The 16,939-nt window shown below is 40.3% G+C and overlaps 1 protein-coding gene across 5 annotated transcripts in view; it reads right to left on the bottom strand.

Moving 5' to 3' along the window:
* The window catches only part of DDX58 (DExD/H-box helicase 58), a 57,858-nt gene that overhangs the window by 31,448 nt on the left and 9,471 nt on the right, over positions 1-16,939 (bottom strand). For 3 of the 5 annotated variants that reach the window (XR_004971248.1, XM_036330612.1, XM_036330613.1), the window contains exons 1-3: positions 12,260-12,492; positions 6,290-6,424; positions 1,207-1,388 (exon numbers count right to left, since the gene is read on the bottom strand). Coding sequence is in view for 4 of the 5 variants with exons in the window: in XM_036330612.1 (XP_036186505.1) it covers positions 1,207-1,388; positions 6,290-6,424; positions 12,260-12,365 (423 nt within the window). In the remaining variant the exon portion in view is untranslated. Of the gene's footprint in view, positions 1-1,206; positions 1,389-6,289; positions 6,425-12,259; positions 12,493-16,939 lie in introns of those variants that run through there. The other 2 variants (XM_036330615.1, XM_036330614.1) reach the window with 1 other exon arrangement.

Below are 16,939 nucleotides of genomic sequence, written 5' to 3'. Positions count from 1 at the left end.
ATTAGGAAAATAACCCACACGCTAGCCATTCAAAATATGGGTATATTGGCATAGAGAGATATTTGAAAGGACATAACCAAATATGAACAAATGGGTTTTTCAAGGTGGTGAGATTTACATGACTTTTATTATTAATCATAATCATAATAACTGCCAAAACCGGTTTGGCTCAGTGGATAGAGCGTCGGCCTGCGGACTGAAAGGTCCCAGGTTCGATTCCGGTGAAGGGCATGTACCTTGGTTGCAGGCATATCCCCAGTAGGAGATGTGCAGGAGGCAGCTGATCGATGTTTCTCTCTCATCGATGTTTCTAACTCTCTATCTCTCTCCCTTCCTCTCTGTAAAAAATCAATAAAATATATTTAAAAAAAAAAAAAATCATAATCATAATAACTAAAATTTATTGAGCACTTATTATGCACCAGGCGTAATATATATGTAATATACTTTATATTAAAGTATATATGTAATATACTTTACATATATTATCTAATTTAGTATTTATAAAAATATAGTAATAAGACACCATTTTAAACATGAATAAACAGAGGCTTAGAGAAACTAAGTAACTTGCCTAAGATCATATCACTAGTAAGTGGTTGAGTTAGGATTCTAACAAAGTTTATTTGTGTCCAGAGCCTGAATACTTAGCCACTATATTATATGGCTTTTTTAAATTTGCTAAGCTAGTTGATTTTATTTAAATTTGCATAAGCCGAAACCGGTTTGGCTCAGTGGATAGAGCGTCAGCCTGCGGACTGAGAGGTCCCGGGTTCGATTCCGGTCAAGGGCATGTACCTTGGTTGCGGGCACATCCCCCGGTGGGGGATGTGCAGGAGGCAGCTGATCGATGTTTCTCTCTCATCGATGTTTCTAACTCTCTCTATCTCTCTCCCTTCCTCTCTGTGAAAAATCAATAAAATATATTTAAAAAAAAAATAATAAAAATAAATAAATTTGCATAAAACATTATTCAGAAAGCAATAAAAATCTTTTTAACTGAAAATAGGACAAACCTGAAAAAATTTGTGACATAAAAATTACTCAATTCACAATTAAATTACTATTCTAGGTAAGTAAGCCTGAGATTTGAAGACTTTTGTGGGTTGCAGGATCTTTCTTAGGTCTAAAGTATAATAGAAAACAGAAAACATTTTCCATGTTCAAATTATTTCCCAATTCAAAATTTTATTTTAATTAAATTACCTGTCTAATTTCTTCACATTCCTGATTAATTAAACATTCAGATAGTTCAGGAAGGATATCATTTGGATTAATTCTGGTTTTAAATTCTGGTTGCAAACGCCTTAAAAGTGATCTATGTTCCTCCAACTTTTCTATTTTGTGGAAATCCCAGCTTTCAATGGCTTCATAAAGTCCAGAATAACCTGAAAAAAAAAAAAGAGAGAGAGAAAGAGAATTGGGGGCTTTTATGAGACCAACTAAAAAATACTTTGAGATTATTTAATATCAAGAAATCATGTCTGAATGTACAGTGAGAGAACTCAAAAATATCTAAATCTCCTTAGTTATTATGAACTTTCAAAAAGAAAACTCGATATTCATTTTAGGTACACAACATTTTAGATCTTCTAACAATATTTATCATCTCTTGGGAGAAAATACAAAGGATATATGTGAGGTTTTACATTTGATCTTAGTATAAAATCTTCCTTCCAAAGTGCATCCATAGATCCCACCTACAACTCCTAATTTATCTTTCAATGAGCCAAGCCATCATGTTAAGTTTGTCAGTGCAAATTAGTAAAGGCAAACAGAAATATAGATTATAATTCCAGCCCCTTAGGAGATTACCTTCTGTGTTATTCCAAGAAAATAAAACTAAGTATAATGAGAAAATCTGAGGTGGGAAAAAATTACTTCCAATTGTAATAATCCAAGAATGCTTCACTCTAAAGTTCTCTAAAGAATTACCAGGCTTGTCCAATCTTAAGACCCACAACCTTTTTATTAGTATACTAGTGGCACAGTGCACAAAATTTGTGCGGGGGGAGGGGGGTGCCCCTCAGCCCGGCCTGCACCCTTTCCAATCTGGGACCCCACAAAGGATGTCCTACTGTCGGTTTACAGGGATCGGGCCTAAACTGGCAGTCGGACATCCCTCTCACAATCCGGGACTACTGGCTCCTAACCACTCACCTGCCTGCCTGCCTGCCTGATTGCCCCTAACCACTCTGCCTGCTGGCCTGCTCACCCCCAACTGTCCTCTGAGCCAGTGTGCTCACCCCCACTTTCCCTCCCCACTGGCCTGCTCACTCCCAACTGCCCCCCTGCTGGCCTGCTCACTCCAAATTGCGCCCCCACCCCCGCTGTCCTGATCACCTCCAACTGACCCCCACTGATGGCCTCCTTGCCCCCAACTGGCCCCCCTGCTAGTCTGCTTACCCCCAACGGCCCCGCCCCCCATCAGCCTGATCACCCACAACTGCCGTCCCATCCTGGCTTGATCACCCACAACTGCCCTCCTCTCTTGGCCTCTAACCACCTCTACCTCGGCCCCGCCACCATGGCTCTGTCCAGAAGAATGTCTGGAAGGTCTCCTGGAAGGTCTCCCAGTCTAATTAGCATATTACCCTTTTATTAGTATAGAGGCCTGGTGCACGGGTGGGGGCCGGCTGGTTTGCCCTGAAGGGTATCCTGGATCAGGGTGGGGGTCCTGTTGGGGTACCTGGCCAGCCTTGGTGAGGGGCTGATGGCTGTTTGCAGGCTGGCCACAGCCCCTTCAGGGTGGGGGGGTCCCGCTGGGAGGCCTGGCCAGCCCGCTTGAGGGGCTGAGGGCTGTTTTCAGGCTGGCCACGCCCCCCAGAGAGGACCCTCACCCCGTGGGGGTGTGGCCAGCCTGGGTGAGGGGCTGAGGGCCATTTTCAGGCTGCCCACAGCCCCTTCAGGGTGTGGGGGGGTCCTGCTGGGGTGCCTGGCCAGCCTGAGGGGCTGATGCCGTTTTTAGGCTGGGCACGCCCCCCGGCGACCCAAGCTCCCAGCCTCTCCTTCTTTTTCTTTTTTTCAGCGCCTCCTTGAGCAGAGGCCAGGGCAGGCTGGAAGCAGGTATCTGGGATTTATTTATCTTCTATAACTGAAACTTTGTAGCCTTGAACAGAGCTCAGGGCTGGCCAGGGCAGGCGGGAAGCTTGGCTTCCTCCATCGCTGGGGGCAACCCAAGCCTCCTGCTTGCTCCAGCTCTGTGGCTGCTGCCATCTTAGTTGGGTTAATTTGCATACTTGCTCCTGATTGGCTGGTGAGTGTAGCAGAGTAATGGTTAATTTGCATGTTCCTCTTTTATTAGTGTAAATAAATAGCAGAACAACAAAATGAACACATGTAAATCCATTCACAACTTAAGAACTAGAATATTCCATTATATTGCAGGTGTGTGCCTCTTTTTCTCCCACCCTCCTATCTCCTTGCAAATATACTCCTACCCTGTATTTGATGTATCAATCCCTTAATTTTTTTGAGTAGTTGCATGACATATCTTTGATTCTCTAAACAATATGTTTTGTTTAGCTTGCTTGGAACTTTATAATTATATTCTACTAAAAGGAATTTTCTCTGATTTTTAAAACAGTTTAATATTACATTTCTAAGCTTCACCTGTGTTGTTGTCTGTAGCTTTGCTCATACTGAGGACGAAACTGGTCTAGCAAGGCGTGTCAGGCCATAAAAACTGTGAACAATGCACTGCCCTGGGTGGGGGAGGGTTGTTATGCTGTGCCAGGATGTGGCCTGATACCTGGGGGCCTTTCTGCAGGGCCACGAAGGGGGCAGGGGGCCTATCTGCAAGACAAAGACCCCAGTGGGATACATAGACAGGTTCTCTGCATGTTTCTTCACTCTGATTTGGAAATTATTCCCGGAGTCCACTAGTGTTAATAAATGGGGTCCCTCCCTTTCTCTACGAAGCGAGCTTGGTATTTCTTTGGTCTTCTGTAACAATACCTTTTCATTGCAGTATATTCAACCATCATGTGAATATTTTAAAAATTATTTTTCCATTCTCCTCTTCTCAAGGTTGCTTCTAGTTTTGTTTGCTTGCTTGCTTTTGTTAATACAAACAATTATACTATGAACATTTATGTATGAATTTGGGAATATATGTGTAAGAATTTTTTTAGGGTACATACCTAAGAGTAAAACTGTTCAATAGGATACATGGGAGTTGAACTATGGCAAATTGTTTTTCAAAATAGTTTTATTAAGTTACACTCTGTAGGGTGATTTTTTTAAAATTAAATATGTTTTTATTGATTTGAGAGAGAGAGGAAGGGACAGGCAGAGAGTGAGAAACATCCATTGGCTGCCTCCTGCACGCCAAGGATTGAACCCACAACCCAGGCATGTGCCTTGACCAGAAATCAAACTGGCAAGCTTTTGGTGCCTGGGACAACGCACAACCAACTAGCCACACTGGCCAGGGTTGTAGGGTGAGATCTAAGATTATCTGTTATTAAATGTCCTCTTCAAGCCTTAACACTGTTGGACTTATTAAGTTTGGCTATCTACTAGTTATAAAATGTTACCTCATTATGTTCCTAATTTATAATAAAAATTAATTAATTATTTTTATAATAATTATTTTTAGAGAGAGAGGAAGGGAGGATAAAGAGAGAAACATCAATGTGAGACAGAAACATTGACTGGTTGCCTCCCATACACACCCCAACTGGGGATAAAACCATGGGTTTGTGCCCTGACCAGGAATTGAATCTGCGACCCTGCAGTGCATAAGACATTACAACCAACTGAGCCACACTGGCCAGGGCTGAAGTTTTCTTTCTTTTCCTAATTGATTTTAAAGCCTTTTAAAAAACATTCTATATATTAATTCTTTCATCATAATGTATTTTGCGGATATCTTCTCCCAATGTGCTTTTTTTCACTTTATAGTGTGTTTTGACAAACGAATGCTCTTAATATTAATGTCATGGAACTTTTCAATCTTTCTTTTATGGTTAATGCTTGAATATCTTGTTTCAGAAATCTTGCCATAATCCAAGGTCATAAAAATATGATCCTATATTCTCTTGTAAAATTGTTAAAATTTTACCTTTTAGAATTAAATCTTTAATTCTTTTGAATTCATATTGTGTGTGTATATATGAATGGAATGAATTAAGGAACACAAATTTATTTGTATCCGCTTGGATAGGAAAGTTAAGGTTTGTTTGGTTTTTAATCTTACCCTCTTTAAACTATCCTGTTTATAATGGTCCACTGCAATTAATCAAAAAGCCCCTCCTTTCCTAATAATCCTCCTTTCCCAGAGATCTATAATATAACAGGTTTCCATAAATACATGAGCCTAGTTGAAGACTCTATTCTATTTCATTGGTCAGCTGGTTGGTTCTAGGAACAGAGTTGCACTGTCTCAATGCCTACAGCTTTACAATAAAACTTGATATCTCAAAGGGAAAACCCCAGACTATTTAATTCTTCTTTAGAGAGTTACTGATTGTCCTTGGGTCATAATTCTTTCAAATACATTTTAGAATCAGCTTGTCAAACTCATAAAAAAGCATGTAAGATTTTTACTAGAATTGTATTGAATATATAGGTCAATATAGGGAGAGATGACATTTTTATGATATCAAGTTGTCCTCTTCATACACATGGGTATGTATTTCCATTTAAATAGGACTTCTTTAATATCTTTCAATAACATTTTATCATGTTCTCCATTCAGACTTTACCCACCTTTTGCTGGGTTTATTTCTAAATACATGATAACTTTTGTTACTAATATAAATGATACTTCTATTTGCTTCCAGTGGGTGAAAATGCAACTAACTTTTGTATACTATCTTCTATCCAATGAAGATGCTAAATTCTACCATTACTTACAATACTCTGTAGACTCCTTTAGATATTTCAGGTAGACAATTATATTATCTGCCTGAAAATAGTCTTTACATTGCCTCAGATTAAAAGACATGAACTAGACCTGCTGGTATAGCTCAGCAGTTGAGTGTCAACCCAGGGACCAAAAGGTCACTGGTTTGATTCCTGGTCAAGGCACATGCCTGGGTTGAGGACTCAATCCCTAGCAGGGGGCATGCAGAAGGCAGTCAATCGATGATGTTTCTCGTTCATCAATGTTTCTATCACTCTATCCCTCTCTTCTCCCTTCCTCTCTCTCTAAAAATCAATAAAAACACTTTAAAAAAGACTAATTATATGTGGACACCTCAAGATTAATAGCATTTCACTTTTACAGCATTTGGAAACAGTCAAGTAATATACTTTGATTTGTGAGGGAAAAGGATAAACAAACCTGCATGGTGAAGAGCATCCAAAAAGCCACGAAACCAGCCTTCCTCCTGCAGCTCCAATAGGAACTTGAGAAAAAGTGTAGCAGCCTCCATCACACCCTTGTTGTTTTTCTCAGCTTGAATATACTGCACCTCATCTACAGAGAGAAGCAAGAGTGATTCATCAAACTGTAGAACCATTAACCATCGTGTTATTGGTGGCGTGCTCTCTGTGGCAGCCTCTGTAACCTGTGGAAGTAGAGTTCCTGGGATGTTGCAAGAAAATGAATTTTCTGAGACTCTTGAGGGAGGAGGAATGATCTTTATTTCTGTGGAATTGAACCCCTAGATTTCCAATGTCCCATGTCCCTCCTTCCCACCATGGAAAAAGTCCAATCTTGCCTTCAGCAGGCTAGAAATAAGGCCACTGCCCAGAGTCTCCACTTCATATTAAAGCACAGTCCAATCCAGCATCTGGCTAGCTTAGTTTGTGTTCCCAGCTCCAGTCCATTGCATGCTTAAGGCCACATGGTGGGCAAGTGCAGGTCAAAGAGCAAGAGAGCTCAAGAGAGAGAGGAACTCTTTGGGGACTGTAACCAGGAGCTTAACCAATTAACCCTTCAAGACTTCATGTGCTTGCAGTGGCTTCACCCCCTTAGCCAATTATCTTTCTCCCAGGGTAGACTGGCAAACAAGGACCTTCCCTATGACACCCAGACTTCACTGCAGATGTGCTTATCTTCCTCTTTGTTGGGTTCCTTCCCCCAGTGATCTGCAGGGTATGGACAGGTGGTTCCCTGGGAAGCTTGAAGCTGTACTTTCCTGGTGAAGCTGCCCAGATGACCATGCTTATTATGTCTGGCCTCCCCTTTGCTCTCTTCATATTATTAATATTAATAACTAGCTAATTATGACAATAACTGAAAGAAAAGCCTGAACAGGGTTGTCAAAATTTATGAAGTGGAGATGGAAATTGTAACAAAACAGCAATAGAAGGCACAGCAGGAAGGCAGCAAATTCTCTGCTCATTCTTCACCAACCCCGCCATCCTTTCTGGAAATGCTCCTAGTTTGGTATGAAGTCTAGGAGCACACTCTAAGGCAGTCCTAAAGAAAAGGAGTTTATTGGCTTCTGCTCAAGATGGCGGAGGAGGTAAACAATGTGCTCACCTCCTCCCTCGACCACATCAAAATTACAACTAAACTACAGAACCATCACTGAGAATCACCTGAAGTCTAGCTGAAAAGAAGTTCTATAACCAAGGATATACAGAAAAAGCCCCATCAAGGGAGTTGAGAAACAAAACGATTATTATAAAGAAAAGAAGTTTCTTACAGATATACGAAAAAGTCTCCCACAACAAGGGCAAAGTCATGGTAGTTCTGGTTTAGATGGAAGAAAGGCTTCTTCCAACATTTTCATAGTCTCTTGTTCAAAAGTCTGAATTAACTGTAGGACTAAGAGTGTGAGGATAGGACCACTCCATAGCATCAGTAACAATTACAGTGGATTCAGCAAGCAAAGTTAGAAATAAACAGAGATATTTTCATGGTCCTTTTTCTAGGTTCTTGCTAAGACAGTAGGCAGTATGGCAGAAAAGAGAAAGCAAAAAGAGCTAAAGAGAAAAAAAGTGAGGCCAGGTAGCAGGAAAGTACCCACCAGCCAGCAGGTTGTCATACACACCTTGTACACTAACTCCATGTCTGAGGTGGTAATCAAACCGTTGCCTTCATTATGACCTGACATTTGGTAATTTTCCACTTTTCCCCACATTGCCAATGGAATGTAAATCCCAAGGGAGTAAGCCAGATGTCTGGATGGTCAACCATCATATTCTCAGGGATTAGAAGAGAACACAGTAGGTAACAGATATTCAACAAAGGTATGCTGAATGAAAGGAAGGGATGCCTTCCTTCTCTGTCTTAGCAACAATAAAATTCAATGATTTTTAAGAGTTGTGAAACTATCACCATATCTAATTTGGGTACCATTGTAATTAACCTAGTATTAATAACAAGAACAAAGGAGCAAAGAAGGCCAGATATTACAGGCATGTCATTTGGGCAGCTTCACCAGGAAGCTAAAGCTTTACATTCCCCAGGGAGCCACCGATCTGTTCCCCACAGATTGCAGGGGGAAGGGATTGGACAGGGAGAAGGATATACAGACGCATGCCCAGTAAAGTACCCGGGAAGGTACTTGTCTGTCAGTCACACCTGGGAACAGATCATTGGCCAGAGTGGGCATAGCCACTGCAAGAAGGAGGACATTTGGGATAGTTAATTCTCTGAACAAAGAAGCTCTTGTACTCTTGGTTCCTCTTATGCTTTTGGGACTCTGATTGCTCGAGGTGTGCTCCCCAGTATTTGCCCTCATTAGTGTTTCCACTCTCTGACTGAATCCTGACTGATAGAATATACTTGTCACAATTAAGGTTGACCCATAAAATCCACAGCTTCCAAGAGAAAAAACAGGAGATATAGAAACTTTATCAATCTAACAGAAAACAGAAAAAGATGGGGAGAAAACAAAAAGTTTATGGACCCATGTATATGCACTGTAGGGGTGGGAAAGAGATTAACCAGGAACTTATATGCACATATGCATAGCCCATGGACACAGACAGTAGCTGATGAAGGCCTAGGAGGGGCCGGTGTGGGGTGAAGGGGGTCAATGGGAAAAAAAAAACCAAAGGAAATATCTGTAATACTTTCAACAATAAAGATAAATTTAAAAAAAAGAAATGAACAGTAAAGATACAAACCAACTAAATGATAAAAGCTGCCTCTGGTGAGGGACTTGAAATAAAGCCCTATGGTACCTTTAACATTCAAAATGAAGATAATATACATAGTGTTCTTCAGCTTGTTTTTTGTTTTCCTTATCTTTAAAGAAGATTTTTTTTTTTTATTGATTTCAGAGAGGAAGGGAGAGGGAGAGATAGAAACATCAATGATGAGAGAAAATCATTGATCGGCTGCCTCCTGCAGGCCCCACGCTGGGGATTGAGCTTGCAACCCAGGCATGTGCCTTGACCAGGATTTGAACCATGCCCTCCTGGTTCATAGGTCAATGCTTAACCACTGAGCCATACCAGTCAGACTAGAATTTTTAAAGACATTTTACTTATATTTTGGTTATTTTTACTGAGGTTGCATTGTAACTGTAAATTAAATCTAACATATGCATTAAAAACTATCCTGCCTATGCACTCCCACAGCATACTATGGTTTTCCATCAAAGCACTTGCCACACTTTATTACCTATTGTTTATTTAGTCACCTGCCTTCACATATGCACTCTAATCTCAATCAAGGCAGGGACCATTTCTATCTCGTTCACTATGAATTCCTTAGTCCTAACATGATGCTTCCTATTAGGTTATATATGCAGAAATATGGGTAAATTATCTCCAATGCTAGCATAAGGCCTGACACATGAGTTGTTTATTGAATCAATATGAAAGAATGGAATTCACACCAGTTTGTTAGTGTTTCACCCATTCCAGGAAATTCTAAAAGAATGTCTTGCATGTGCTTACAGTCTTCAGGGGCGGAAGCTACTCTGTAGTCACTAGGATGTTATTTTGTGACTTTACTCTGAGCACAACTAGAAAGTGGAGGTTCACTGTTGGTGGTATACTCTCACTCCTCACTCCACAGCCTGTAGTCTGGTTTTGCAGACAATTAGCAGAAAAGTTATCCAACTGCTTTTTAAAAATATATATGTTTTATTGATTTTTTACAGAGAGGAAGGGAGAGGGATAGAGAGTTAGAAACATCAATGAGAGAGAAACATCCATCAGCTGCCTCCTGCACACCCCCTACTGGGGATGTGCCCGCAACTCAGGTACATGCCCTTGACCGGAATCGAACCTGGGACCCTTCAGTCCGCAGGCTGATGCTCCATCCACCCAGCCAAAGCGGTTAGGGCGGTTATCCAAATGCTTTAATGCAATTTCCAAAAACTGACTCACATCAGGAAAGGCATGTAGGCACTTGGAGTCTGAAAAGAAATTGCCAGATCCACTCACCTCAATTCCCTCCCAGTACCATCTCCCTTCTGTTTCCCAAAGTCTGTGCTTACCTCCAGCACAAAGCACTTCAATACAGGGGGGAGGGGGGGCAATGGGGGGGGATAACGACACATATATAATATCTTAATCAATAAAGAAAAAAAATCAGTAAAAAAAACATTATTCACTGTAAAAATAAATAAAATATACCATGAAGTATATTTAAAAAAAAGGCATTTCAATACAAATGTACCTAATGGCCATTATCCATCATCATATGCATCAAAAGCTGAATGGAAACACCTGAATTAAAGCCTAAAGTCATTCAGTCCAAGTCTCCTTCGCACATTTTCAGTTATTTTGGAAGTGACCTGCAGAGTCAGCATGAACTTTCTTGCAGCTCTGAGTGTTTTGTAATCATTTGTGTACATCTGTCCTCACCCGTGTCCCACCCCCAACACCGTGGGCTGCGAAGTATTTAAAGGCAAGGCCTGTATCTTATTTCTGAATCGCTGATGTCAGCACAAAACAGTAGCCATAACTACTAATAGAAATAAATGGACAGCGACTTGTTTCTTCAGCTTTGAATCTAAATAGATGTGTACCCCTAAGTAAGTCATTTCACCTCACTTAGACTCAGTTTCCCCAGTTGGGTCCTCAAGTGTCAGGGCCAGCCTGACAAGGTTGAGCCGGGCTGAGGCAGGGAGATGGGAATTGAGAAAAGAAAGACAGGAAAGCGGGGTCGGGAGGACCCCAGTTCTCTCGATGAACTGAAGCGAGTTTATTAGCTATACAATCCTATTTATACACAACATACTGAATAGGAAGTCTGTCAAGAGGAATGTGTTCTTTGTTTCTCTTAATCTCTAAGGGAGAGATACAGCAGAACAACAAGTTCTCAGTACAGCATATCTCAGTAAATAGTTACAGACTTCTTGGCAAGCTATGAAAGGCTCTCATTCCACAAATGTTACTCCCATTCTACTGATAATCGCTATCCAAACAAGTCTGGGAAAACTGTGTGGATAAGGGTCCCAGCCTTGCTAGCCCCTGCAGGTGCAAGGACCTTGCCAGCTTACATCTGGCCCCCAACACTCAAGGTCACCCTCAAACTCTGACAACCACTAGTCCAGTGGTTCCCAACCTTTTTTTGGCCATGCCCCACCTAAGCATCTCTAAAATCTTGATGCCCGCCCCCGCGACATATAATTCTTATTATTCAAAAAGTGAACTTCTATTCACGTGGAGGAAGCCTAAAAGGCCATTAACTTGGTCTAAACAAGCTTCCAAAGAACATGACATCCATGAAAGAGAAAAATAAAAGAACAAAAGGGCAGCTGAAGTACTGAGGAAGAAATTGTTAAAAAAAAATAATATGAAATGATATGAAAAAATAGCAAATAAAGTTTCAAAACTGGAATGCATAAATATATCACAATATATATTTACATACTTTATATGAGGCCCTTAGAACCACAAGAAATGCAAAAACTTCACTGTTAATAACTCATTCTTGAATTGCCCCCCTTCAAAATCAAATTGCCCCCCTGGGGGCGTGTGCCCCACGTTGGGAACCACTGCTCTAGTCTGAAATGCTGTGGGGATCTTGCCATAAACCCCGCGTTCCCAGCAGTCTACCCCGTGTTGATTAAAAGAAGGGGTAATAAAACCAACGGGAAGCCGAAACCGGTTTGGCTCAGTGGATGGAGCGTCGGCCTGCGGACTGAGGGGTCCCGGGTTCGATTCCGGTCGGGGGCATGTGCCTGGGTTGCGGGCACTTCCCCAGTGGGAGATGTGCAGGAGGCGGCTGATCGATGTTTCTCTCTCATCGATGTTTCTGACTCTCTATCTCTCTCCCTTTCTCTCTGTGAAAAAATCAATAAAATATTTAAAAAAAAAACAAAAAAAAAACCAACGGGAAAACACGTCCTGAACAGGTTTCCTGTCCTAAGGGGGGGCGCCACTGCCGACCACTCACCCTCCTTAAACCAGGGGGCCATGTAGCTCAGGATGTAGGTAGGGTCCAGAATCTTGGTGACATAGTCCCGGAAGGCGTGCAGATTCCGCCGCTCCTCGGCCGTCATGCCTGCAGCTGGGCTCCCGCAAAGGCCCTCCTCACCAGCGCCCCACTTTTAAAGCGCACAGCGAGCAGGAGGCGCTTTTTCAGGATGCCGGCGGGGAGAGGCAGAGCTGCCGTGGAAATCGAAACTGCAACTAGCGGAGAGGGGCAGGGCAACGCCAGGGCGCAGCCTCCCCGCCCCGCCTTCCCCTCGCGGTTTCCTTTCCTCCCCAGCTCCCTGCTTTTCCCACCTGTGGGGACCCGTGGGGATTGCTTTTTTGATTTTCATTTTATCTTATTTTTTTTTGTTTTGCTAATATAGGGGTAAAGTTTAGATTAAATAAAGTGCACAGATTTGAAGGGTACAATTCTGAGTTTCCAGAAACGTTTACAGTGGAACCGCTTCCCCCCGGGTTGTGCGGGCGTATGTTTAACTTCACAGGAAACTGCCCCCTGTTTTCCCAGATCCTTACCACTTGCATTCCCACCGGTAGAGTAAGAGGAAGGAACTAGATACACACCCAGTAAATACACACCCTGGCCAGTTTTCTTGTTTATGTAACTTGGTGTATTGTGGTTCTAATTTTTTACTCCTCGACAATTAATGATGTTGGGCACATTCTCATGTACTTATTGGCCACTTTTTTTTTTTTTTTGGTGTGTGAAGCATTTGCTCCTCGGTTTTGCCTGAGTGGTTTTTGTTAGTATTATGGATTTACAGGCTTATTTATTTATTCTGGAAACAAGCCCATTGTCAGATATATGTATCCCAAATGTCTTCTCGTCTGTGATTTACCGTTTAACTTTCTTAAAGGTGCCTTGAGCAAAAGTTTGTTTTGGTGAAATCCAAACTTCAGTTTTTTCTCTGTGTACTGCTTCTTGTGCCTTCTAATCTTTGCCTACTCCTAGGTCATTAAGGTATTTTGTCTTTTATTTCTTTGACATTTAGGTCTATGATAATTTCAAATTAATTTTGTTGTGCTATGAGGTAGGGGGTCAATGTTTCATTTTTTACTTCTAATTGTTACAGCACAAAGTATTTCATTTGTTGAAAATTTTTTCTGCTCCCATTGAATAGCTTTGGCACCTTTGTAAAAAAAAAAAATCAATTGACTGTATGTATGCAGGTGTATTTTTAACTCGAATTAGTTCCATTTGTCTGTGCGCTGACACTGCTTCATTCTGCTTTGTAAAGACTATACTGGATCTCTGCATTTTGTTATGACATAAGAATAAATGTCAATTTCCCCCGCTTGCCCCCCCCCCCCCCCCACACACACACGCGTGATTAGGATTTTGACCAGGACTGCATTGAACCTATAGATAAACTTTGGGAGAATTGACATTTTAACAACATTGAATTCTAATCTATGAATTTGTTTTCTATACTTTCAGTAGTATTTTAAGTTTTAACAGTACAGGTTTTGCCCTGGCCAGTGTGGTTCAGTTGGTTGGGGTGCTGTCCTGTATACCAAAAGGTGGCCAGTTTGATCCCCGGTGTCAGGGCACATACTGGGTTGGGGTGCATGAGGGAGGTAGCTGATCAATGTTTCTCCCCCTTAACTATTTTATGTTCTTTGATGCTACTCTAAATAGAATTGTTTCTAAGGTTTCATTTTCAAATTGTTTGTTGATAGTAGATAGAAATACAAGTTTTGTGTGTGTTTTTTTTACCTTGTTTTATGCAACACTGCTAAATTCACTTATTGGGTCTAGGAATTGTTCTGTAGATTCCTTAAATTTTCCTAGGTAAATAGTCATGTAACTTGTGAATACATGGTTTTTACTTCTTCCTTTCCAATCTTTTAAAATTTTTTAAAAAATATTTTATTGATTTCAGAGAGGGAGAGGGAAACGGAAACATCAACAATGAGAATCAGTAATCAACTGCTTCCTGCACGCCCCCTACTGGGTATTGAGTCTGCGACCCAGGCATGTGCCCTTGACCAGAATAGAACCCCAGCACCCTCTGTCTGCAGGCCAACTCTATCCACTGAGTCAAACCAGCTAGGGCTCCTTTCCAATCTTTATGTCCTGTATTTTGTTCCCTCATTACACCACCCATGACCTCCAATAACAAGTTGAATTAAAGTGGTGAGGGGGTGACATCCTTATTACTAATTTCAGCGGGGAAATGATCTGTTTCACTTTAATTACAATGTTGGGCATAGGTTTTTCTCAGATGCCCTTTATCAGATTGATATTCTTTTATTCCAGGTTTACTCTGCTGTTATCATAAATGGGTGTTGAATTTTTCAAATTTTTTTAAAATGTATTTTTATTGATTTCAGAGAGGGAGTGATAGAAACATCAATGAAAATCATCCATCAGCCTCCTCCTGCACACTCCTTAATGGGGGTGGAGCCTGGAACCTGGGCATGTGCCCTTGACCCAAATCAAACACGGGACCCTTCAGGTGTGCAGGCTGATGCTCTATCCACTAAGCCAAACCGGCTAGGGCCAAATGTGTTTTTTTGCATCAGTTGAGGTGATCGTATATTAATTAACAAAGTGAATCTCGTTGATTTTTAAAAAATATATATTTATTGATTTTAGAGAGAAAGGGAGAGGGAGACAGAAACATCAATGATGAGAGAGAATCATTGATAGGCTGCCTCCGGCATGCCCCCCACTGGGGATTAAGCCTGCAACCCAGGCATGTGCCCTTGGCCAGAATCGAACCTAGGACCCTTCAGTCCTCAGGCCGACGCTCTATCCACTGAGCCAAACCAACCAGGGCGAATTTCATTGATTCAACCTAATCTCTGGGATAAATCCCATTTGGTCATGATATAGCATTTTTAATTCAATTAGCTATTTTTTTGTGTGTTAATAAGAGATATTGGTCTATTTTTCTTATAATGTAAGAATTATGCTGGTCAAGAGTGTAATACTTCTTAAATGTTTAAGAGAATTCACAACGAAACTATTTGGCTTGGAGTTTTCTTTGAAGATACCTTGATTCAATTTCTTTACTAGATATACAGCAATTCTGATTTTAAATTTTATCAAGTCAGTTTTGGTAAGTTGTGCTTTTTAAGGAATTTGACCATTTCCTCTAAATTATTAAATTTACTGGCATAGTTATTTTTATATTCCTACTGATCAAAAAATCAGTGTTGCCAAGAATAATTTTTATTTTTTCAAAAAATCAACTTTGACTTTGATACTTTAAAAAAATTATTTTATTTTCTATTTAATACATTTCTAATCATTATTCTTTTCTCTTACTTCCTTTGGGTTTGCTTTTACTAGTTTGTTAAGGTGTAAGTTTAGATGACCAATTTTATACATTTTTCTTTCCAATATAAGTATTTGAGGCTATAAATTTCCCTTCTCAGCTGAGTTCTAGCATCCCCATCACTTGATATTATGCTGTTTTTAATGTCATTCCTTTTTAGTGTATATTATTCCTGTGATTTCTTCTTTAACCTATGAGTTAAAATTATAGAAGTTGTTTATTTTTCAAATATTGGGAATTTCCTAAACATTTGAGGGTTATTGACTTCTGATTTTAGTGTTGAGATGTTCATTATGTTTTAAGACTTTGATCTTTTGAAATTTATTGAAACTTGTTTTATAGCCCAGCATATAGACTGGATCATCATTTAAGAATATTTATGTTGCAGTTCTTGGGTAATGCTTTATAAATATCAATTAGGTTAAGTTACAGTTGGCTCTAGTCGCCTACATTAATACTTACTTTCTGTCTACTTGTTCTGTCAAGTACTGACAGGGGGTGTTAAAATCTCCAACTATGGATATTTATTTGTCCATTTGTCCCGTTCGTCCTATTGGTTTTTGCACCATAATTTGATAGCTGTTATTAGATGCATAACATTTAGGGGTGTGATGGTACCATGTATTAAGATGGGGTTTCATTGTGTTTAACTGAAAACATCATGTAAAATCAGAATGTGGAATAAAATAGCATTAAGTTTGGAATACTTAAGAAAAACTACAGTCATTTTATAATTTTAAAATATAGTCCTTGGTCAACTAGTCTTCCCATAATTTGTCATCAATTTCTGAACTTATTAAAAATTGTCAAATCAATGTTAGATTCTTGTCATTTTAAACCAGTTTCCTACTGCCCTTAAGACAAACACAAACTCTACACATGGCCTACAAAGCTTGGCCCCAAAGTCTTTGGCCTTTAGCTAGCCCAGTCTTGGACTACTTCAGGCTTCCCTTTTGCCTTTGGACCTTTGCACATCTTTTCCTTTCATAACAACTCCATGTCTACCTATTTACTGGATTTCAGTTCAACCATCACTTCCACTTGAGAGTAGAGCCCTATTGTATGCTTTTAGAGCAAATTATACTTTCTCACCAGAGAACTTAGTTATATGTCATCTGTTTTGTTCTATCACTGAGTCCCTAGTACAGAACCCATCACACAACAAGTATTCCAATTTCTGTTAACAATGAATGAACATGGTAGCAAGGTAAATTTGAAGGCTAAGTTTAGATTTAATCCAAGTTCTGCTGTTCACTGGCAATCCTACATCACACTATAGATGTAGAGCAATTTTTATCTCTAAAACTGGATAAAACATAAACACAGTCACTTTGTGTAAAAGAACTACCAATGTAAAA

Source organism: Myotis myotis, unplaced genomic scaffold, assembly GCF_014108235.1.
Source record: "Myotis myotis isolate mMyoMyo1 unplaced genomic scaffold, mMyoMyo1.p scaffold_m19_p_12, whole genome shotgun sequence".
Classification (NCBI taxonomy): Eukaryota; Metazoa; Chordata; class Mammalia; order Chiroptera; family Vespertilionidae; genus Myotis; species Myotis myotis.
Note: the sequence above shows the minus strand (reverse complement) of the source record. Positions and strands in the feature narration are given on the sequence as shown.